We start from the raw sequence: 22,432 nt of genomic DNA on the forward strand, positions 1-22,432 counted from the left end.
TGCTGCAGTGCATCTTGTAGATGGTACACACTGCGGCCACGGTGCGCCGGTGGTGGAGGGAGTGAATGTTGAAGGTTGTGGATGGGGTGCCGATCAAGCGGGCTGCTTTGTCCTGGATGGTGTCGAGCTTCTTGAGTGTTGTTGGAGCTGCACTCATCCAGGCAAGTGGAGAGTATTCCATCACACTCCTGACTTGTGTCTTGTAGATGGTAGAAAGGCTTTGGGGAGTCAGGAGGTGAGACACTCGCTGCAGAATACCCAGCCTCTGACCTGCTCTTGTAGCCACAGTATTTATGTGGCTGGTCCAGTGGAGTTTCTGGTCAATGGTGGAGGGTGTCTAGTAATGCACAGTCTGTGCAGGGTTGATATGTGTGCTGTTTGGTCCCCTTGCAGTGACGTGGACAGGGAGCGCAGCACCCCCTCGCCGGATATCATAGTGCTGTCGGACAATGAGGCCTCCAGCCCTCGGGCCAACGGGCGCTTCGAAGACAGAATCAAAATGGCAAACCTGGAGATTTTCAAGGTAAGCGACTGGCCGGGGAAAGGGCTGGGGGGAATGTCTTCGAGCTCCGTCTACATTTCATTGTCATGAATCCTCTCCAGGATGCTGGCACCCGGTGCGGTACGGCACCTCCACTGTCAGACCCTGTGCCACCTTGCCCACCCCCCACAGTTGAATCACAGAATAGTGGAGCACAGGAGGAGGCCATTCGGCCCATCGAGTCTGCGCCGGCTCTTTCGAAGAGCAATCCCGTTAGTCCCACTCCCCCGCTCTTTCCTCAGATCCCTGCAATTTTTTCTCCTTCAATTATTTATCCAATCCCCTTTTGAAGGCGACTATTGAATCTGTGTCCTCCGCCGTATCAGGCAGCACATTCCAAATCCTAACCCCTCGTTGTGTAAAAACGTTTTCCCTCATCTCCCCCTTTGGTTGTTTTGCCAGTCACCTTAAATCTGTGTCCTCTGGTTATCGACCCTTCAGCCATTGGAAACCGTTTCTCTTTATTTACTCTGTTTAAACCCCTCATGATTTTGAACGCCTCGATCAAATCGCCTCTCCACCTTCTCTGCTCTAAGGAGAACAACCCCAGCTTCTCCAGTCTATCCACGTCACTGAAGTCCCTCATCCCTGGAACCATTCTGGTAAATCTCCTCCGCACCCTCTCCAAGGCATCCTTCCTAAAGTGCGGTGCCCAGAATTGGACACAAGACTCCAGCTGGGGCCTAACCAGTGTTTTATAAAGGTTGAGCATAACTCCCTTGCTTTTTTTATTCTATTCCTCTATTAATAAAGCCCAGGATCCCGTGTGCTTAACAGCCTTCTCAACCTGTCCTGCCACCTTCAAAGTCTTGTATACGTCCACCCCCAGGTCCCTCTGTTCCTGCACACCCTGTAAAATTGGATCATTTTGTTTATATTGCCTCTCATTTTTCCTGCCAAAATGAATCACTGCCCACTTCCCTGTGTTAAATTTCATCCACCACGAGTCTGCCCGACTTACAAGCCTGTCTTTGTCCTCCTGAAGCCTGTCACTATCCTCCTCATTGTTGACTACATTTCTGAGTTCCGTATCATCTGCAAACTTTGAAGTTATGCCACTGTATACCCAAGTCCAGGTCACTAACATACATCAAAAAGAGCAGTGGTCCGAATCAGTGTTCCCCCTCATTTTTTTGGGGTGGCCCCTTCACAGCTTTGCACGTGTGCGAAACTTCACGTTGGGAAAAAAGCGGTCCCGGGCTGTGTGGGGCCGGCGGAAGGCCGTGCGGCCGTGTATCTCAGAGGGAACGTTGGTCCTAATATCAACTCCTGGGAATCCCCACTGTATACCTCACTCCAGACTGAAAAAACAACTGTTGACCACTACTCTCTGTCCCTTAGCCAATTTTGTATCCATATACATCGAATTTCCGGTCACCGCCTCAGAATTTGCTGTCCTGTTCTCTTTCGCACCCCCTTCCCCCAACCTCCTTGGGAGAAGGGGAAGTGCAACGAGACCTGGGCGTCCTTGTGCACCAGTCGCTGAAGGTAAGCATGCAGGTGCAGCAGGCGGTTAAGAAGGCAAATGGTATGTTGGCCTTCGTAGCGAGAGAGTTCGAGTACAGGAGCAAGGATGTCTTGCTGCAGTTGTACAGGGCCTTGGTGAGACCACACCTTGAGTACTGTGTGCAGTTTTGGTCGCCTTATCTGAGGAAGGATGTTCTTGCCATGGAGGGAGTGCAGCGAAGATTCACCAGACTGATACCTGGGATGGCAGGACTGTCGTATGAAGAGAGATTGGGTCGATTAAACATAGAAACATAGAAGATAGGAGCAGGAGTAGATATATTTCTTAAGGCTAAAGGGATCAAGGGATATGGGGAGCAGGCAGGGCCAGGGTACTGAATTTGGATGATCAGCCATGATCTCATTGAATGTCGGAGCAGGCTCGAGGGGCCGAATGGCCTACTCCTGCTCCTATCTTCTATGTTTCTCAGTTCAGCCCCGCGTCCCATTATCCCACTGACACGGTGTAACCTTTTCCGCACTATCTTACATCATCCGACCCAGATTAAACTCGTGACCTCTTTGCCTGGGAGTGTTGAGCTTGAATGAAGGTTTCTGTAAGCTGCAAGTTCGGAATAAAGTTCCTTGTACCTCCCGTGGTCACTCGGAATAGGAATTAAATTGGAACACAAGCTCCTGTTTCTGTTAAATGAGCAATATTTAATTGAAGGGCTCGGAGACATACGTGGTAATTTGCTGTATAATGTCTTTTTGTTTCCCTTTCCTTTCTTTCTCGCTTAATATATTATTGACTGTTTTGCTTAGGTGGGTAAATCACACACGAGGCGTTAAATGCATTCATTCCCTGGATGTTTAATAAAAAAAAATTAATTCTGAGGGTCGCTGGCAAGGCCGGCATTTATTGCCCATCCCTCGTTGCCCCTTGAGAAGGTGGTGGTGAGCCGCCTCCTTGAACCGCTGCAGTCCGTGTGGTGAAGGTGCTCCCACAGTGCTGTTAGGGGAGGGAGTTCCAGGATTTTGAATGAAGGATTGGCCGATATATTTCCAAGTCGGGATGGTGTGTGTGACTTGGAGGGGAACTTGGAGGTGGTGGTGTTCCCATGCACCTGCTGCCCCTGTCCTTCTAGGTGGAAGAGGTCACGGGTTTGGGAGGTGCTGCCGAAGAAGCCTTGGCGTGCTGCGACATGGGACCTGGGATGGCAGGAATGACGTATGAGGAGAGATTGGGTCGATTGGGCTTATACTCGCTGGAGTTTAGAAGAATGAGAGGGGATCTCATTGAAACTTATAAAATTCTAACAGGACTAGACAGACTAGATGCAGGAAGGATGTTCCCGATGGCGGGGGAGTCCAGAACCAGGGGTCACAGTCTAAGGATAAGGGGTAAGCCATTTAGGACAGAGATGAGGAGGAATTTCTTCACCCAGAGAGTGGTGAACCTGTGGAATTCTCTACCACAGAAGGCAGTGGAGGCCAATTCATTAAATATATTCAAGAAGGAGTTAGATATATTTCTTAAGGCTAAAGGGATCAAGGGATATGGGGAGAAAGCAGGGACAGGGTACTGAATTTGGATGATCAGCCATGATCGCATTGAATGGCAGAGCAGGCTCGAGGGGCCGAATGGCCTACTCCTGCTCCTATCTTCTATGTTTCTATGATAGATCCCTTGCCTTGGGGGTAATCCGGGAACCTGGGAACGTGCGGGCCCTTTTTCATCCTTTTCTCTGCTTGCAGGGCAAGGGCCCCGAGGAGAGGCAGATGATCATCAAGCAGCTTCGGGACGAGCTGCGGCTGGAGGAGGCCCGGCTGGTGCTGCTGAAGAAACTCCGTCAGAGCCAGATACAGAAGGAGAACGTGGTGCAGAAGGTAAGCCTGAGCTCGTCGGCAGCGAGAGACCCAGGCCCGTCGAGTTGACCACCTCCCCTACCAACGTGCCAAAGTGACGTGCAGGGAAGCAACAACTGGCCCATCAAGCCTGCCTCACACTCCCGATGGCTGGAGCATCGAGACTTAGATACTTCCCAGCCCGCAGCCGTGTAATCTCCTGGGAGAGGCAAAAGGGACGGAGGGGAAAAGACCCAGGGCCCAATAAGAGGAAGAAGTAATCTCGGAAAATTCTTCTCCGGACCCCCTCAGGTGATCGAAACCAATCATAGCATAGTGCAGCACAGGAGGAGGCCGCTCGGCCCATTGAGTCTGCGCCGGCTCCAGTTAGTCCCACTCCAGGAGATCACGTGGGCCAAATACTATCTGTAAATCTCCATACGATGCGATCTCTGCCCCAGTCAGGATCCGGTCCAGCATAAGAGGTCCAGTAGGAGCAGGAGTAGGCCATACGGCCCCTCGGGCCTGCTCCGCCATTCAATAGGATCATGGCTGATCCGAACCTAGACTCACGTCCACTTCCCTGCCCTCTCCCCGTAACCCCCAATTCCCTTATCAGCTAGGAAACTGTCTATCTCCGTTTTAAATTTATTTAATGTCGCAGCTTCCACAGCTCTCTGGGGTAGCAAATTCCATAGATTTACTACCCTCTGAGTGAAGAAGTTTCTCCTCATCTCAGTTTTGAAAGGGCAGCCCCTTATTCTAAGATTATGCCCCCTAGTTCTAGTCTCACCCATCAGTGGAAACACCCTCCCCGCATCCACCCGATCAAGCCCCCTCACAATCTTATATGTTTCAATAAGATCGCCTCTCATTCTTCTGAATTCCAGTGAGTAGAGTTCCAACCTACTCAACCTTTCCTCATACGTCAACCCCCTCATCTCCGGAATCAACCGAGTGAACCTTCTCTGAACCGCCTCCAGAGCAAGTATATCTTTTCTTAAATATGGAAACCAAAACTGCACGCAGTATTCCAGGTGTGGCCTCACCAGTACCCTGTATAACTGCAGCAAGACTTCCCTGTTTTTATACTCCATCCCCCTTGCAATAAAAGCCAAGATTCCATTGGCCTTCCTGATCACCTGCTGCACCTGCATACTAACCTTCTGTGTTTCATGCACCAGGACCCCCAGATCCCTTTGTACTGTAGCACTTTGCAGTTTCTCTCCATTTAGATAATAACTTGCCCTCGTATTCCAGAGGCTCACTACCTGACATAAGAAAACTACGAGGCACTCGGTCTCAGCGTTAAACAAAGCTTTAATCAACTGTTTTACAACATGGAGATCTAGTTGTGTCCTTCACTAGTCCCTGTTAAAGAATATCCTGAGCAAGCTGGGCCCGTGCCTGAGTATTTATGCTCTCCCTGGACAGCGCCACCAGCAGGCCGCCTGGTATTAGTTCATAAGTAATTTCCACATGAATGTCAAGATTCATGTCACTACCCACTGGGAATGACTACCATCCCAGTAGTCGCACGATCCAACGATAATGGAGTTGTTGACTAATCACGACGATCGATCTCGCTCAGTGAGTCTACAACGGACCCAGACATCACAGAATCACAGAATCTGCAGTGCAGATAGAGGCCATTTCGGCCCATCGAGCCTGCACCGACACATATCCCACCCTATCCCTGTAACCCCATGTATTTAATCCCCTAACACTAAGGGTCAATTTATCATAGGCGAGGAAAACCCCCAGTGGTGGAGGAGCTTTGGGAACCAGAGGTCCAAGGTCACCTCTTTCTCTCTCGAGCATCACGGATTCCTCCCCCTTCTTTGGTTGTTCCCCTACCGCCTCCGAAAGAAGAGGAAAAAGTTCTATTAATATTCCTGTAAATCGCTCTTCGGGCAGATATCGATCCGGTGCTTTTCTAAAGGTGCCAATTGACCCAGAATCAACTCCCTTCTCTGGGTCTCTACCCCACAAAGCCACACTAACCTGCAGGATGCAGAAAGAGAATTGGTCCCTAATTGGTCTCGAGCAGGTGGCGGTGAGCACCGCCTTATTGAACCGCGGCGGTCCCGTGGGGTGGAGGAGCTCCCACCGTGCCGTTAGGTTTGTGAGTTCCAGGATTTTGACCCCGTGATGATGAAGGAACGGCCGATTGTATTTCCAAGTCGGGATGGGGGTGTGTGGCTTGGAGGGGGACTTGGAGGTGGTGGTGTTCCCATGCGCCTGCTGCCTTTGTCCGTCTAGGTGGCGGAGGTACGGGTTTGGGAGGTGCTGTCGAAGAAGCCTTGGCGACTTGCTGCGGTGCATCTTGTAGTGAAGAGTATTTTTGGTGCATGTTCTACACGGTTCCACAGCTAGCCCTCCGGTAACTAGATAGCAATCCGAAGGGGGAAATTGAGCTAGAATGTTGTTTCCCCATTCCCCTGCCCAGTGATTGTTGAGGCCAGTTATCACACCAGACCTAATTGTAGACCCCACTGAGATCAGATAGCTCAGTATGAACTGGCAGTGGAACCTGGACTTTTACAGCTCAGTATCATCTGTTCAAAATGTTTTTAATGGAGATAGGTGGGAGCAGGAAGGGGTCACTGTGCAGGACCTGGGAGAAGGGTTTGGGAGGTGACTGAAGGCATGGTCACTGATCAGGACCTGGGAGAAGGGTTTGGGAGGTGACTGAAGGTATGGTCACTGTGCAGGACCTGGGAGGAGGGTTTGGGAGGTGACTGAAGGCATGGTCACTGAGCAGGACCTGGGAGGAGGGTTTGGGAGGTGACTGAAGGCATGGTCACTGTGCAGGACCTGGGAGAAGAGTTTGGGAGGTGACTGAAGGCATGGTCACTGTGCAGGACCTGGGAGGAGGGTTTGGGAGGTGACTGAAGGCATGGTCACTGTGCAGGACCTGGGAGAAGGGTTTGGGAGGTGACTGAAGGTATGGTCACTGTGCAGGACCTGGGAGAAGGGTTTGGGAGGTGACTGAAGGTATGGTCACTGATCAGGACCTGGGGGAAGAGTTTGGGAGGTGACTGAAGGCATGGTCACTGTGCAGGACCTGGGCGAAGGGTTTGGGAGGTGACTGAAGGCATGGTCACTGTGCAGGACCTGGGAGGAGGGTTTGGGAGGTGACTGAAGGCATGGTCACTGTGCAGGACCTGGGGGAAGGGTTTGGGAGGTGACTGAAGGCATGGTCACTGTGCAGGACCTGGGAGAAGAGTTTGGGAGGTGACTGAAGGCATGGTCACTGTTCAGGACCTGAGGGAAGAGTTTGGGAGGTGACTGAAGGCATGGTCACTGTGCAGGACCTGGGGGAAGGGATTGGGAGGTGACTGAAGGCATGGTCACTGTGCAGGACCTGGGAGAAGAGTTTGGGAGGTGACTGAAGGCATGGTCACTGTGCAGGACCTGGGAGAAGGGTTTGGGAGGTGACTGAAGGCATGGTCACTGTGCAGGACCTGGGGGAAGAGTTTGGGAGGTGACTGAAGGCATGGTCACTGTGCAGGACCTGGGAGAAGGGTTTGGGAGGTGACTGAAGGTATGGTCACTGTGCAGGACCTGGGGGAAGAGTTTGGGAGGTGACTGAAGGCATGGTCACTGTGCAGGACCTGGGAGAAGGGTTTGGGAGGTGACTGAAGGCATGGTCACTGTGCAGGACCTGGGAGAAGAGTTTGGGAGGTGACTGAAGGCATGGTCACTGTGCAGGACCTGGGAGAAGGGTTTGGGAGGTGACTGAAGGCATGGTCACTGTGCAGGACCTGGGGGAAGAGTTTGGGAGGTGACTGAAGGCATGGTCACTGTGCAGGACCTGGGAGAAGAGTTTGGGAGGTGACTGAAGGCATGGTCACTGTGCAGGACCTGGGAGAAGGGTTTGGGAGGAGACTGAAGGCATGGTCACTGTGCAGGACCTGAGAGAAGGGTTTGGGAGGTGACTGAAGGCATGGTCACTGTGCAGGACCTGGGAGAAGGGTTTGGGAGGTGACTGAAGGCATGGTCACTGAGCAGGACCTGGGAGGAGGGTTTGGGAGGTGACTGAAGGCATGGTCACTGTGCAGGACCTGGGAGAAGGGTTTGGGAGGTGACTGAAGGCATGGTCACTGTGCAGGACCTGGGAGAAGGGTTTGGGAGGTTAATGAAGGCATGGTCACTGTGCAGGACCTGGGAGGAGGGTTTGGGAGGTGACTGAAGGCATGGTCACTGAGCAGGACCTGGGAGAAGGGTTTGGGAGGTGACTGAAGGCATGGTCACTGCAGGACCTGGGAGGAGGGTTTGGGAGGTGACTGAATGTATGGTCACTGTGCAGGACCTGGGAGGAGGGTTTGGGAGGTGACTGAAGGCATGGTCACTGTGCAGGACCTGGGAGAAGGGTTTGGGAGGTGACTGAAGGCATGGTCACTGTGCAGGACCTGGGAGGAGGGTTTGGGAGGTGACTGAAGGTATGGTCACTGTGCAGGACCTGGGAGGAGGGTTTGGGAGGTGACTGAAGGCATGGTCACTGTGCAGGACCTGGGAGAAGGGTTTGGGAGGTGACTGAAGGCATGGTCACTGTGCAGGACCTGGGAGAAGGGTTTGGGAGGTTAATGAAGGCATGGTCACTGTGCAGGACCTGGGAGAAGAGTTTGGGAGGTGACTGAAGGCATGGTCACTGTGCAGGACCTGGGAGAAGGATTTGGGAGGTGACTGAAGGCATGGTCACTGAGCAGGACCTGGGGGAAGGGTTTGGGAGGTGACTGAAGGCATGGTCACTGTGCAGGACCTGGGAGAAGGGTTTGGGAGGTGACTGAAGGCATGGTCACTGTGCAGGACCTGGGAGAAGAGTTTGGGAGGTGACTGAAGGCATGGTCACTGTGCAGGACCTGGGAGAAGGGTTTGGGAGGTTAATGAAGGCATGGTCACTGTGCAGGACCTGGGAGAAGGGTTTGGGAGGTGACTGAAGGCATGTTCACTGTGCAGGACCTGGGGGAAGAGTTTGGGAGGTGACTGAAGGCATGGTCACTGTGCAGGACCTGGGAGAAGGGTTTGGGAGGTGACTGAAGGCATGGTCACTGTGCAGGACCTGGGGGAAGAGTTTGGGAGGTGACTGAAGGCATGGTCACTGTGCAGGACCTGGGAGAAGGGTTTGGGAGGTGACTGAAGGCATGGTCACTGTGCAGGACCTGGGAGAAAGGTTTGGGAGGTGACTGAAGACATGGTCACTGATCAGGACCTGGGAGAAGAGTTTGGGAGATGACTGAAGGTTTTGAGGAGCCTTTTGAACACAGTGAGATAAAGCACGGCAGAGAGATTAAGAAAGGTCATTACAGAGTACAGGATGATTGAGAGTTCTGTCGATAATGGTGTTACTTTGGGGGGCACAATTAACCTGAACTAGAATAGCGAAGGATGCAAGCGTGGACATGAGGCCGGACAGATTGCAGAGGTTGGGAGCAGTGAAGGGATTCGAAGGTGAGGATGCGAACTGTTCCATTAACTGAAACACGTGATCTCGGCTCGTACCAGTGTGGTAACTGATGTGCGGTTTCTGTTTCTGATACGCAAGGTTCCTGTCGTACAGAACACACCGTCTATCGTCCAGCCCTCGCTGGCTCAAGGCGGTCAGCTGATGTCCAAGCCACCATCCCGGCCCATCTCTCAGGTATTGGATCCTCAGAACCTGCGAGGAGCTCAGGTCAGTGCAACGCAGAGCGCATCTTCCCGCCCGTCGCGAGGTAGCGTGTGTTGTGTGTGCAAACTCGATCGCACGAGATAGCTGGAGTTTGTTGTTTGCCGTGCCCCTCCCCTCGAGGCTACAGGGCAAGAAAGAACTGCATTCTGATTCTTCCAGGTAACTCCAACCTCACACCCTAAGCAAGTTTCGTTGCAGCTCTCCTGCAGGCTCTGTCACTTAAAAGTCCCACTCCAGAGAATTGAGAACAAAAATCTAGGCCGACACTCCCAGTGCAGTGCTGAGGGAGTGCTGCACTGTCTGAGGTGCCGTCTTTCGGATGAGACGTTAAACCGAGGCCCCGTCTGCCCTCTCGGGTGGACGTAAAAGATCCCACGGCCACTATTGTAAGAAGAGCAGGGGGGAGTTCTCCCCGGTGTCCTGGGGCCAATATTTATCCCTCAATCAACATTACTAAAAACAGATGATCTGGTCATTATCACATTGCTGTTTGTGGGAGCTTGCTGTGCGCAAATTAACCGCTCGTTTCCTACATTACACCAGTGACCACACTTCAAAAAGTACTTAATTGGCTGTAAAGTGCTTTGGGACGTCCTGAGGTTGTGAAAGGCGCTGGAGAAATGAGAGTCTGTTTTCTTTTTACACCGTATTAACAGCACAGAAACAAGCCATTCGGCCTCACCGCTCCGTGCCGGTGTTTCATCTCACCCCATCACCGTATCCTTCTATTCCTTTCTCCCTCGTGTGTTTATCTAGCATCCCCCTGACTGGAGAACAGTCCTACAGGCCCCAGGACCCCTCCTGTAATCAATCCCAAGCGCCCCCAAATGGCCATTCTTCATGTCTCAGCTTAGACACGGAGTGCCATCAGGCTATTGAGCCACGGGAGGCATCACAGCCAAGGCCGATGCTGTCCATCCCCTGACATTTCACAACCGGGGGTCGTGGGGGTGGGGTGGAATCCTAGCTGTTCTCTTTTCTTCCTTTCCCCTTCCTCACCTGGGAGCGATGAGGCCAATTCATGACATATGAACGAGGAAGGCCATTTGGCCCATCTTAGCCTGTCCAGAAAGTGCCCTCATTACACCATCTCAACTGACCATGGGGATTTCTCCTCGCCCCCCCCATCCCCTCTCTCTGGAAGTCCTTTCCCAGCCTCGATCAGTCTCTCTGTGAAGAAACATAGAAGACAGGAGCAGGAGGAGGCCAGTCGAGCCCGCTCCGCCATTCAATGCGATCATGGCTGATCATCCAAATTCAGTACCTGGTCCCTGCCTTCTCCCCATATCCCTTGATCCCTTTAGCCTTAAGAAATATATCTAACTCCTTCTTGAATATATTTAATGAATTGCCCTCTACGGCCTTCTGTGGTGGAGAATTCCACAGGTTCACCACTCTCTGGGTGAAGAAATTCCTCCTCATCTCTGTCCTAAATGGCTTACCCCTTATCCTTAGACTGTGACCCCTGGTTCTGGACTCCCCGGCCATCGGGAACATCCTTCCTGCATCTAGTCTGTCTAGTCCTGTTAGAATTTTATAAGTTTCAATGAGATCCCCTCTCATTCTTCTAAACTCCAGCGAGTATAAACCCAATCGACCCAATCTCTCCTCATACGTCATTCCTACCATCCCAGGTATCAGTCTGGTGAATCTTCGCTGCACTCTCTCCATGGCAAGAACATCCTTCCTCAGATAAGGTGACCAAAACTGCACACAATACTCAGGGTGTGGTCTCACCAATGCCCTGTACACCTGCAGCAAGACATCCTTGCTCCTGTACTCGAACCCTCTCGCTACAAAGAAGGACTCCCCTTGTCCCCCACCCCCCCTCGCAGTTTAACTGAGGATAATATTCTGGACTGAGGATAATATTTAGTCCCGCCTAATCCCACTTTCCATGCCATTAACAGTCTCGTACCCTCTCTCGATCACCTCTTAAGACGCCTCCTTTCAAGGCTGCGTAGCCCAAGCTTCTCCAATCATTCCTCGTAGCTCAGACCTCTGGCTCTGGGGAATCCGTGGCCCCAACTGCTCCCTCGGCTGAACTCCGCTGACTAGAATCACAGAATCGCATCGTACAGGAGGCCATTCGGCCCATCGTGCCTGTGCCGGCTGTTTGAACGAGCTCTCCAATTAGTCCCACTCCCCCCTGCTCTTTCCCCACAGCCCTGTGAATATTTCCCCTTCAAGTATTTCTCCAATTCCCCTTTTCAAAGTCACTATTGAATCTGCTTCCACCGCCCTTTCAGGCAGCGCATTCCAGATCACAACAACTCGCTGCGTAAAAAACATTCTCCTCATCTCCCCCTCTGGTTCTTTTGCCGATTATCTTCAATCTGTGTCCTCTGGTTACCGACCCTCCTGCCACTGGAAACAGTTTCTCCCGATCTACTCGATCAGAACCCCTCATGATTTTGAACCCCTCGTGATTTTGAACGCCTCGATTAAATCTCCCCTTAACCTTCTCTGCTCTGAAGAGAACAATCCGAGCTTCTCCAGTCTCTCCTCGTCACTGAAGTCCCTCATCCCTGGAACCATTCTAGTAAATCTCCTCCGCACCCTCTCCAAGGCCTTGACATCCTTCCTAAAGTGCGGGGCCCAGAATTGGACACAAGACTCCAGCTGGGGCCTAACCAGTGTTTCATAAAGGTTGAGCATAACTTCCTTGCTTTTGTACTCTGTGCCTCTGTTTATAAAGCCCAGGATCCCGTAAGCTTTTTCAACAGCCTTCTCAACTTCTAAGGTTTGAAAATGTGAACTGTGTTGGAATTGAACGTGGGACCTTCCTGCTCTGTGTATATTTATAGACTTTTAAACGTGGTTTACAGAGGAATGCCGATGTCCGTTGTGTGTTGATTTGAGCTGCACCGTTCCCAACCAAATACTTTTGCACCCCCTGCCCTCCTCCCCCCTCCCGTCCTCCTCCCCCTGCCCTGCTCCCCCTCCCGTCCTCCTCCCCCCCCACGTCCTCCTCCCCCCCACGTCCTCCTCCTCCCACCCCGTCTCTCTCTCCCCCGTCTCTCTCTCCCCCGTCTCTCTCTCCCCCGTCTCTCTCTCCCCCGTCTCTCTCTCCCCCGTCTCTCTCTCCCCCGTCTCTCTCTCCCCCGTCTCTCTCTCCCCCGTCTCTCTCTCCCCCGTCTCTCTCTCCCCCGTCTCTCTCTCCCCCGTCTCTCTCTCCCCCGTCTCTCTCTCCCCCGTCTCTCTCTCCCCCGTCTCTCTCTCCCCCGTCTCTCTCTCCCCCGTCTCTCTCTCCCCCGTCTCTCTCTCCCCCGTCTCTCTCTCCCCCGTCTCTCTCTCCCCCGCCTCTCTCTCCCCCGCCTCTCTCTCCCCCGCCTCTCTCTCCCCCGCCTCTCTCTCCCCCGCCTCTCTCTCCCCCGCCTCTCTCTCCCCCGCCTCTCTCTCCCCCGCCTCTCTCCCCCCCGCCTCTCTCCCCCCCGCCTCTCTCCCCCCCGCCTCTCTCCCCCCCGCCTCTCTCCCCCCCGCCTCTCTCTCCCCCGCCTCTCTCTCCCCCGCCTCTCTCTCCCCCGCCTCTCTCTCCCCCGCCTCTCTCTCCCCCGCCTCTCTCTCCCCCGCCTCTCTCTCCCCCGCCTCTCTCTCCCCCGCCTCTCTCCCCCGCCTCTCTCTCCCCCGCCTCTCTCTCCCCCGCCTCTCTCTCCCCCGCCTCTCTCTCCCCCGCCTCTCTCTCCCCCGCCTCTCTCTCCCCCGCCTCTCTCTCCCCCGCCTCTCTCTCCCCCGCCTCTCTCTCCCCCGCCTCTCTCTCCCCCGCCTCTCTCTCCCCCGCCTCTCTCTCCCCCGCCTCTCTCTCCCCCGCCTCTCTCTCCCCCGCCTCTCTCTCCCCCGCCTCTCTCTCCCCCGCCTCTCTCTCCCCCGCCTCTCTCTCCCCCGCCTCTCTCTCCCCCGCCTCTCTCTCCCCCGCCTCTCTCTCCCCCGCCTCTCTCTCCCCCGCCTCTCTCTCCCCCCGCCTCTCTCTCCCCCCGCCTCTCTCTCCCCCCGCCTCTCTCTCCCCCCGCCTCTCTCTCCCCCCGCCTCTCTCTCCCCCCGCCTCTCTCTCCCGCCTCTCTCTCCCGCCTCTCTCTCCCCCGCCTCTCTCTCCCCCGCCTCTCTCTCCCCCCGCCTCTCTCTCCCCCCGCCTCTCTCTCCCCCCGCCTCTCTCTCCCCCCGCCTCTCTCTCCCCCGTCTCTCTCTCCCCCGTCTCTCTCTCCCCCGCCCCTCTCTCCCCCCGCCCCTCTCTCCCCCCCGCCCCTCTCTCCCCCCGCCCCTCTCTCCCCCCCTCCCCGCCTCTCTCTCTCCCCCTCCCCGCCTCTCTCTCCCCCCCGCCCCGCCTCTCGCTCCCCCTCCCTCCCTGCCCATCAAGTTACTGGTTTTGGACGGGCCGTGTTTTGTGAGAAGGGCATTTAGCGCAGTCCGTGTTGCCTCAGGAACCGACGGGTCGCACCGGCGGGGTAGAAACCCCGGCCGCGGATAGTGCCCATCCCGCCCAAGGCCAGGGGTGAAGGGGGCTGTAACGGATGCGCGTGTTGGCACCTTGGCGTGACTGCTTCAATCCCTGCCAGTCAGTCTGCGTTCTTCCAGCGCCTCTTGTCTCTTTGTCTCCTCGAGCAGGGTCACCCAGTCATCAGGTCGGTTCCCAACAGCACGCTGCCGCAGCTACTCATGTCCCAGCGTGTGATCGCACCCAGCCCAGCCCAGATGCAGAACATGAGGATCGCCAAGCCAGGCCTCATCCACAGCCCGGTGACCAGTCAGAGTCCAGCCGGCACCTATCAGAAGGTCAGTGATGCGCGTCTGCCTGTCTATCGATCGATTTGTTGAATCCCACAGCACAGGAGGAGGCCATTCGGCCCATCGTGCCTGTGCCGGCTCTTTGAAAGAACTCTCCAATTAGTCCCACTCCCCCCTGCTCTTTCCCCACAGCCCTGCACTTTTCCTTTTCAAGTATTTCTCCAATTCCCCTTTTGCAAGTCACTATTGAATCTGCTTCCACCGCCCTTTCAGGCAGCGCAGCCCAGAGACGCAACTTGAATTTTTTCTGTTTATTTCCCCCCCTTGTTTTCTTTTGGTTCTCTCGTTTCCCCCCTGAAGATGCCGACTCTCACTGAGGGACGGTTCCATGGGCCCCGGCAGGTGCACCGTGGCTGGCTTCACAGCCATCCCCGATCCTGCCCGACAGGGGTTGCCAGATGGGGAACAGGAGCTCTTACTGACTCCCCCCAACCTCCCCAGACACACATTCACCCACATATTATCTTCCCTTCCAGCCTTTAACGAGCACTCCCCACCCCCCCCCCTTCCTTTTCCAGGCTGCTGTTGCTAGGCAGTCTGGTTACTAGGGTGTGTGTGTGTGCGAGAGAGCGGCTCGCATTACCCGCCCGCCTGCAGACCCCGGGGTACGGTCGAGTGAGGAGCCGCAGACTGACCGGCCCTTGCCCCCAGCGTTCGTGGAGCTTGCACACGCCCTGCTGCTTCTACCAAAACCGATCGAACCCGCATCTGAAAGACGGCCCCTCCGACAGTGCGGCGCTCCCTCAGTACCACCCTCCGATAGTGCGGCGCTCCCTCAGTACCGCCCCTCCGACAGTGCGGCTCTCCCTCAGTACTGCCCCTCCGACAGTGCGACGCTCCCTCAGTACTGCCCTCCGACAGTGCGGCGCTCCCTCAGTACTACCCTTCCGACAGTGCGGAGCTCCCTCAGTACCGCCCCTCCGACAGTGAGGAGCTCCTTCAGTACCGCCCCTCCGACAGTGCGGAGCTCCCTCAGTACCGCCCCTCCGACAGTGCGGCGCTCCCTCAGTACCGCCCCCCCGACAGTGCGGCGCTCCTTCAGCACTGCCCCTCCGACAGTGCGGCGCTCCCTCAGCACTGCACCTCCGACAGTGCGGCGCTCCCTCAGTACTGCCCCTCCGACAGTGCGGCGCTCCCTCAGTACCGCCCCTCCGACAGTGCGGCGCTCCCTCAGTACCGCCCCTGCGACAGTGCGGCGCTCGTTCAGTACCGCCCCTCCGACAGTGCGGCGCTCCCTCAGTACCGCCCCTCCGACAGTGCGGCGCTCGTTCAGTACCGCCCCTCCGACAGTGCGGCGCTCCCTCAGTACCGCCCCTCCGACAGTGCGGCGCTCGTTCAGTACCGCCCCTCCGACAGTGCGGCGCTCCCTCAGTACTGCCCCTCCGACAGTGCGGCGCTCCCTCAGTATTGCCCCTCCGACAGTGCGGCGCTCCCTCAGTATTGCCCCTCCGACAGTGCGGCGCTCCCTCAGCACTGGCACCGGGAGTCTCGGCTCAAGTCTCTGGAGTGGGGCTCGAACTCACGACCTTCCGACCTATTCAGTTGACTACCGCCCACTCACTGCAGTGTTTAGAATTTACAGCCACGGTTCTGGGTAGCGCTCTCGCATTGGAGTCAGAAGGTTGTTGGTTCAAGCCCCACTCCAGAGGCTATGGGGAAAGAGAGGGGGGGTGGGGGGTGTGTGCGACTAATGGGGTGGCTGTGACACACCAGGCCTCAGTCACTGACCTATGTAAAGTACTGGCTGTGTTACAGTGTCTCGTTACAGGTGGATCGTAATAGTCCCGCGTAATTGAGTAGAAACGGCCTATATTCTCTGGAAGTTAGAAGATTAAGAGGCGAGCCCATTGAAATGTATAAAGTTATGAGAGGGCTTGACAAGGTAGATGCAGGGAGGATGTTTCCCCCTGGCTGGAGAGTCTAGAACCAGGGGTCACAGTCTCAGGATAAGGGGTCGGCCATTTAGGGCTGAGATGAGGAGGAATTTCTTCACCCAGAGGGCGGTGAATCTTTGGAATTCTCTGCCCCAGAGGGCTGTGGAGGCTCAGTCGTTGAGTTTATGAGATCGATAAATTTTTGGACTCTAGGGGAATCGAGGGATATGGGGATCGGGCGGGAAGGTGGGGTTGAGGTAGAAGATCAGCCATGATCTTATTGAATGGCGGAGCAGGCTCGAGGGGCCGAATGGCCGACTCCTGCTCCGATTTTGTTATGTTCTTGTGTATCGCCAGGCGGCTGGAAGCCTCTGCTAAATGTGAGGTTATCCACTTTGGTGGCATAAACAGGAAGGCAGATTATTATGTGAACGTCAATAGATTGGGAGAAGGGGAAGTGCAACGAGATCTGGGTGTCCTTGTGCACCAGTTGCTGAAGGTAAGCATGCAGGTGCAGCAGGCGGTTAAGAAGGCAAATGGTATGTTGGCCTTCGTAGCGAGAGGGTTCGAGTACAGGAACAAGGATGTCTTGCTGCAGTTGTACAGGGCCTTGGTGAGACCACACCTTGAGTATTGTGTGCAGTTTTGGTCGCCTTATCTGAGGAAGGATGTTCTTCCCATGGAGGGAGTGCAGCGAAGATTCACCAGACTGATACCTGGGATGGCAGGAATGACGTATGAGGAGAGATTGGGTCGATTAGGCTTATATTCGCTAGAGTTTAGAAGAATGAGAGGGGATCTCATTGAAACTTATAACATTCTAACAGGACTAGACAGACTAGATGCAGGAAGGATGTTCCTGATGGCGGGGGGAGTCCAGAACCAGGGGTCACAGTCTAAGGATAAGGGGTAAGCCATTTAGGACTGAGATGAGGAGGAATTTCTTCACCCAGAGAGTGGTGAACCTGTGGAATTCTCTACCACAGAAGGCAGTTGAGGCCAATTCATTAAATATATTCAAGAAGGAGTTAGATATATTTCTTAAGGCTAAAGGGATCAAGGGATACGGGGAGAAAGCAGGGACCGGGTACTGAATTTGGATGATCAGCCATGATCTCATTAAATGGCGGAGCAGGCTCAAGGGGCCGAATGGCCTACTCCTGCTCCTGTCTTCTATGTTTCTAATGCCCTCTTCTCTCCGGCAGGCTGGCTCCTCCATCCCGTCGCCTCGGACCACTCCGTCCACCATCTACATGAACGTCTCCCCGCACGTCCAGCCCAGCCTGACAACGGCGGTCAGCCCCGCCATGTCCAGCCCCGGCGGCCTGAGTGACCCGGCCAGCAGCCAGGCCGCCGCCAAGCTGGCCCTGCGCAAGCAGCTGGAGAAGACGCTGCTGGAGATCCCGCCGCCCAAGCCCTCGCCTCCCCTCCTCAACTTCCTGCCCAGCGCGGCCAACAACGAGTTCATCTACATGCTGGGCCTGGAGGAGGTGGTGCAGAGCGTCATCGAGAGCCAAGGTGAGGGGGGCGGGGGGGGGGGGGGGCCTTGCTCCCATCGCCGGTCTGATCTGTTCCTCTTACCTACAGCACCGGCGGAGGCCATTTGGCCCATCGTACCCCTGCCGGCTCTTCGAAAGAGCTCTCCGATTAACTCCACTCGCAGCTTAACTGAGGATTACATTCTGGCTGTTCTCTTTACTTCTTTTCCCCTTCCTCACCTGGGAGCGATGAGGTCAATTCATGACATATGAACAAGGAAGGCCATTTGGCCCATCTTAGCCTGTCCAGAAAGTGCCCTCATTACATCATCTTAACTGACCCAGGGGATTTCTCCTTCCCCCCCCCGCCCCCCCCTCCCATCCCCTCTCTCTGGAAGTCCTTTCCCAGCCTCGATCAGTCTCTCTGTGAAGAAGGACTCCCCTTGTTCCCCCCCCCCCTCCCTCTCGCAGTTTAACTGAGGATAATATTCTGGACTGAGGATAATATTTAGTCCCGCCTAATCCCACTTTCCATGCCATTAACCGTCTCGTACCCTCTCTCGATCACCTCTTAAGACGCCTCCTTTCAAGGCTGCGTAGCCCAAGCTTCTCCAATCATTCCTCGTAGCTCAGACCTCTGGCTCTGGGGAATCCGTGGCCCCAACTGCTCCCTCGGCTGAACTCCGCTGACTAGAATCACAGAATCGCACCGTACAGGAGGCCATTCGGCCCATCGTGCCTGTGCCGGCTCTTTGAACGAGCTCTCCAATTAGTCCCACTCCCCCCTGCTCTTTCCCCACAGCCCTGTGAATTTTTCCTTTTCAAGTATTTATCCAAATCTCTTTTGAAAGCTACTATTGAATCTGCTCCCACCGCCCTTTCAGGCAGCGCGTTCCAGATCACAACAACTCGCTGCGTAAAAAACATTCTCCTCATCTCCCCCTCTGGTTCTTTTGCCGATTATCTTCAATCTGTGTCCTCTGGTTACCGACCCTCCTGCCACTGGAAACAGTTTCTCCCGATCTACTCGATCAAAACCCCTCGTGATTTTGAACGCCTCGATTAAATCTCCCCTTAACCTTCTCTGCTCTAAGGAGAACAATCCCAGCTTCGCCAGTCTCTCCACATCACTGAAGTCCCTCATCCCCCGGAACCATTCTAGTAAATCTCCTCCGCACCCTCTCCAAGGCCTTGACATCCTTCCTAAAGTGCGGTGCCCAGAATTGGACACAACACTCCAGCTGGGGCCTAACCAGTGTTTTATAAAGGTTCAGCAAAACCGCCTTGCTTTCGTACTCAATGCTGCTATTTATAAAGCCAAGCATCCCGTACGATTTTTTAACAGCCCCCTCAACTTGATTATCTTCAAAGATTTCTGTACGCAAACCCCCAGGTCTTTGTGTTCCTGCACAGCCATGATCTCATTGAATGGCAGAGCAGGCTGGAGGGGCCGAATGGCCTACTCCTGCTCCTATTTTCTATGCACCCTGTTTAAAATGGTGCCATTTGCTTTATACTTCCTTTCCTCGTTCTTCTCCCAAATGCATCCGATGTTGCAGTCCAACTTTTTCCCCATTCCTGCCCGGTCGGCGGCGACTCTTGCGGGGGTACAGTTCCGCGGGCGTTCCTTGCCCCACGAGGATCTCCCCCACTTCAGCCTGGGCTGCGAGTGCTATACGGCTATCTAACTGTAGGGGGCAGCACCTTCCCTCCCTCCTCCATCGCAAGCAATGAAGCTGCTGCAGGTGGCGCCCCAGCCAGCAGGGGGCACAAGCACCACATGAGCAGAGACCTGATCGAGTTTTACGAAGAGATATTCTTTGGTGGGGAATGTAGGATTTCACACTTTTTTTGTTTCTCTCTGTCTCTCTCTCGCCCTCCCTTGCTCCATCCAGGAAAGGGGCGTTTCCAGCTGTCCCAGATCGACCCCTTCGTCTGCTCTCAGTGTCGGACGGACTTCACCCCTCACTGGAAGCAGGAGAAGAATGGCAGCATCCTGTGCGAGCAGTGCGTAACGTCCAACCAGAAGAAGGCGCTGAAGGCGGAGCACACCAACCGACTGAAGACCGCGTTCGTCAAGGCTTTGCAGCAGGAACAGGTGCCGCCTTCTCTGCCGCTTTATACGTGTGTACCCGCCGAGTGGGAGAGTGTGTGTGTGAGTGAGGGAGTGAGTGTGTGTGTGAGGGAGTGTGTGAGGGGAGTGTGTGTGAGTGAGAGAGTGAGTGAGTAGTGTGAGGGAGTGAGTGTGTGTGTGTGAGTGTCGGAGTGAGTGTGTGTGAGTGTCGGAGTGAGTGTGTGTGAGTGTCAGGGAGTGAGTGTGTGAGTGAGTGAGGGAGTGTGTGAGGGGAGTGGGAGTGTGTCAGGGAGTGTGTATGAGGGAGTATGTGAGAGTGAGTGAGTAGTGTGTGTGAGGGAGTGTGTGAGGGAGTGTGTGAGGGAGTGTGTGAGGGGAGTGTGTGAGGGGAGTGTGAGAGTGTGTCAGAGAGAGTGTGTGTGTGTGTGTGTGTGTGAGTAGTGTGAGAGTGTCAGGGAGTATGTGAGAGTGAGTGTGTGTGAAAGTGTGAGAGTGTGTGTGTGAGTATCAGGGAGTGTGTGTGAGAGTGAGTGAGTGTGTGTGTGGGAGTGTGAGAGAGTGAGTGAGTAGTGTGTGTGAGGGGAGTGTGAGAGTGTGTCAGGGAGTGTGTGTGTGTGAGTAGTGTGTGTGTGAAAGTGTGAGAGTGTGTGTGTGTGTGAGTATGAGAGTGTGTGTGTGAGTGAGTCTAATCGGCGACGGTCGGTCGGTCGGTAGGCGTTGGGGCCGCGGGGAGCGTTGCACTGCAGCCGGGCCCTGTCCTGGTCCAGAGCCTGGTGTTCCAGGACTCTCCAGCAGATGTCACTGCAGGGCGATGAGCTCAGGTCTCGAGGCGCTACGACCACTCCGCTGCCGCCCCAGTTGGGAGCGCTGGGTCCGGGTGGTGCAGTAGTTGCGTTACTCGACCAGTAATCCAGGGAACGCGAGTTCAAATCCCACCGCCGCAGTTTGAGAATTTGAATTCAGTTTAATAAAATCCGGAATAAGAAGCTGGTCTCAGTTAAAAAGTGACGCTGTGGGATTGATGTAGAAACCAATCTGCTTCACTCCTGTCCCTCTAGGGTAGGAAACCTGCCGGCCTGAACCCGGTCTGGGCCTAGAGGTGACTCCAGTCCCACACCCAACGTGGTTGACTCTTAACTACCCTCCGAAGTGGGCCGAGCGAGCCCCCTCTCAGTTTGTATCAAGCCCGCTACCCCGCGGTTCAGGAAGGCGGCGGCCGAGGCTCACCACCAGCTTCTCAGGGCAACTGGGGATGGGCAATAAATGCCGGCCTTGCCAGCGACGCCCACATCCCGTGAATGAATGAATGAATGAATGAAAAAAATCAGCTATCTCGGCACAGATCTCCGGGAGCCTGATCATAGGGACAGGAGTAGGCCATTCGGCCCCTCGAGCCTGCTCCGCCATTCAATGAGATCATGGCTGATCATCCAAATTCAGTACCCTGTCCCTGCCTTCTCCCCATACCCCTTGATCCCTTCAGCCTTAAGAAATATATCTAACTCCTTCTTGAATATATTTAATGAATTGGCCTCCACTGCCTTCTGTGGTAGAGAATTCCACAGGTTCACCACTCTCTGGGTGAAGAAATTCCTCCTCATCTCTGTCCTAAATGGCTTACCCCTTATCCTTAGACTGTGACCCCTGGTTCTGGACTCCCCCGCCATCGGGAACATCCTTCCTGCATCTAGTCTGTCTGGCCCTGTTACGCTATTCTATGATCTGTATCTTAACTCCATCTACCCGCCTTGGTTCCATACCCCTCGATACCCTTACCCAGCAAAAATCTATCAATCTCGGTTTTGAAATTTCCAATCGACCCCCAGCCTCGACAGCTTTTTGGGGGGGAGAGTTCCAGATTTCCACCCCCCTTTGTGTGAAGAAGTGCTTCCTGACATCACCCCTGAATGGCCTGGCTCTAATTTTAAGGTGACGACCCCCCTTGTTCTGGACTCCCCCCACCAGAGGAAATAGTTTCTCTCTCTCTCTCGACCCGATCAACTCCTTTAATCATCTTCAACACCTCGATTAGATCACCCCTTAATCTTCTAAACTCGAGGGAATACAAGCCCAGTCTGTGCAACCTGTCCTCGGAATTTAACCCTTTCAGCCCCCACCCCCAGGGTATCACTGTGGCTCACTCGGCGGGGCAGTGACCCAGCAGGTCACAAGGGGGAGCTCCTCCTCCTGCCCTGTGGCCGGTGACTCGAGCTTGGGGTTCTCCCTGTGGTTCCTCTGGTGGGGAGTTCAGCCGCCTGGGCCCCGAGCTCTGGAATTCCCTCCCTAAACCTCTCCGCCTCTCTCTCCTCCTTTAAGACGCTCCTTAAAACCGACCTCTTCGACCAAGCTTTTGGTCACCTGTCCTAATATCGCCTTATGTGGCTCGGTGTCAAATTTTGTCTGATAATCGCTCCTGTGAAGCACCTTGGGAGGTTCAAAGCGCTATGCAAATGCAAACAGAGTGCACTGGTGACTAATACCCGACTTTTTTCTCGTCACCTTGTAACCCCCCCGCCCCCCTTTGCAGGAAATCGAACAACGGATACAGCAGCAAGCCGCGGCAGTGTCGGCCCCTCCCACATCCGTGTCCACCGGCGTGGTAATGAATAAGCCCGAACCCGTGATCAGGCACCACCCTCTCCGACAGGTAAGCGCCGCGACCTTCTCCCAAGCCGGTGTCCCCCCCACCCCAGCGGAGGCTCAAGGGAGAGGCTC

At 54.8% G+C, this 22,432-nt stretch overlaps 1 protein-coding gene across 2 annotated transcripts in view; it reads left to right on the forward strand.

Moving 5' to 3' along the window:
- The first annotated feature begins 315 nt into the window (after positions 1–315).
- gatad2b (GATA zinc finger domain containing 2B) overlaps positions 316–22,432 on the forward strand; it is a 39,009-nt gene continuing 16,892 nt past the window's right edge. The window contains exons 1-7 of one of the 2 annotated variants that reach the window (XM_085978749.1): positions 316–523; positions 3,746–3,877; positions 9,384–9,512; positions 14,112–14,279; positions 17,371–17,683; positions 19,539–19,741; positions 22,245–22,364. In XM_085978749.1, coding sequence (XP_085834875.1) covers positions 344–523; positions 3,746–3,877; positions 9,384–9,512; positions 14,112–14,279; positions 17,371–17,683; positions 19,539–19,741; positions 22,245–22,364 — 1,245 coding nt within the window. In that variant the 5' untranslated portion in view covers positions 316–343. The remainder of the gene's footprint in view (positions 524–3,745; positions 3,878–9,383; positions 9,513–14,111; positions 14,280–17,370; positions 17,684–19,538; positions 19,742–22,244; positions 22,365–22,432) is intronic. The other variant, XM_085978750.1, reaches the window with a different exon arrangement.

The sequence above is a fragment of the Somniosus microcephalus genome, unplaced genomic scaffold (assembly GCF_052327205.1).
Source record: "Somniosus microcephalus isolate GS21.2 unplaced genomic scaffold, FLI_Smic_1.0 unresolved_chr7, whole genome shotgun sequence".
In the NCBI taxonomy this organism is placed as follows: Eukaryota; Metazoa; Chordata; class Chondrichthyes; order Squaliformes; family Somniosidae; genus Somniosus; species Somniosus microcephalus.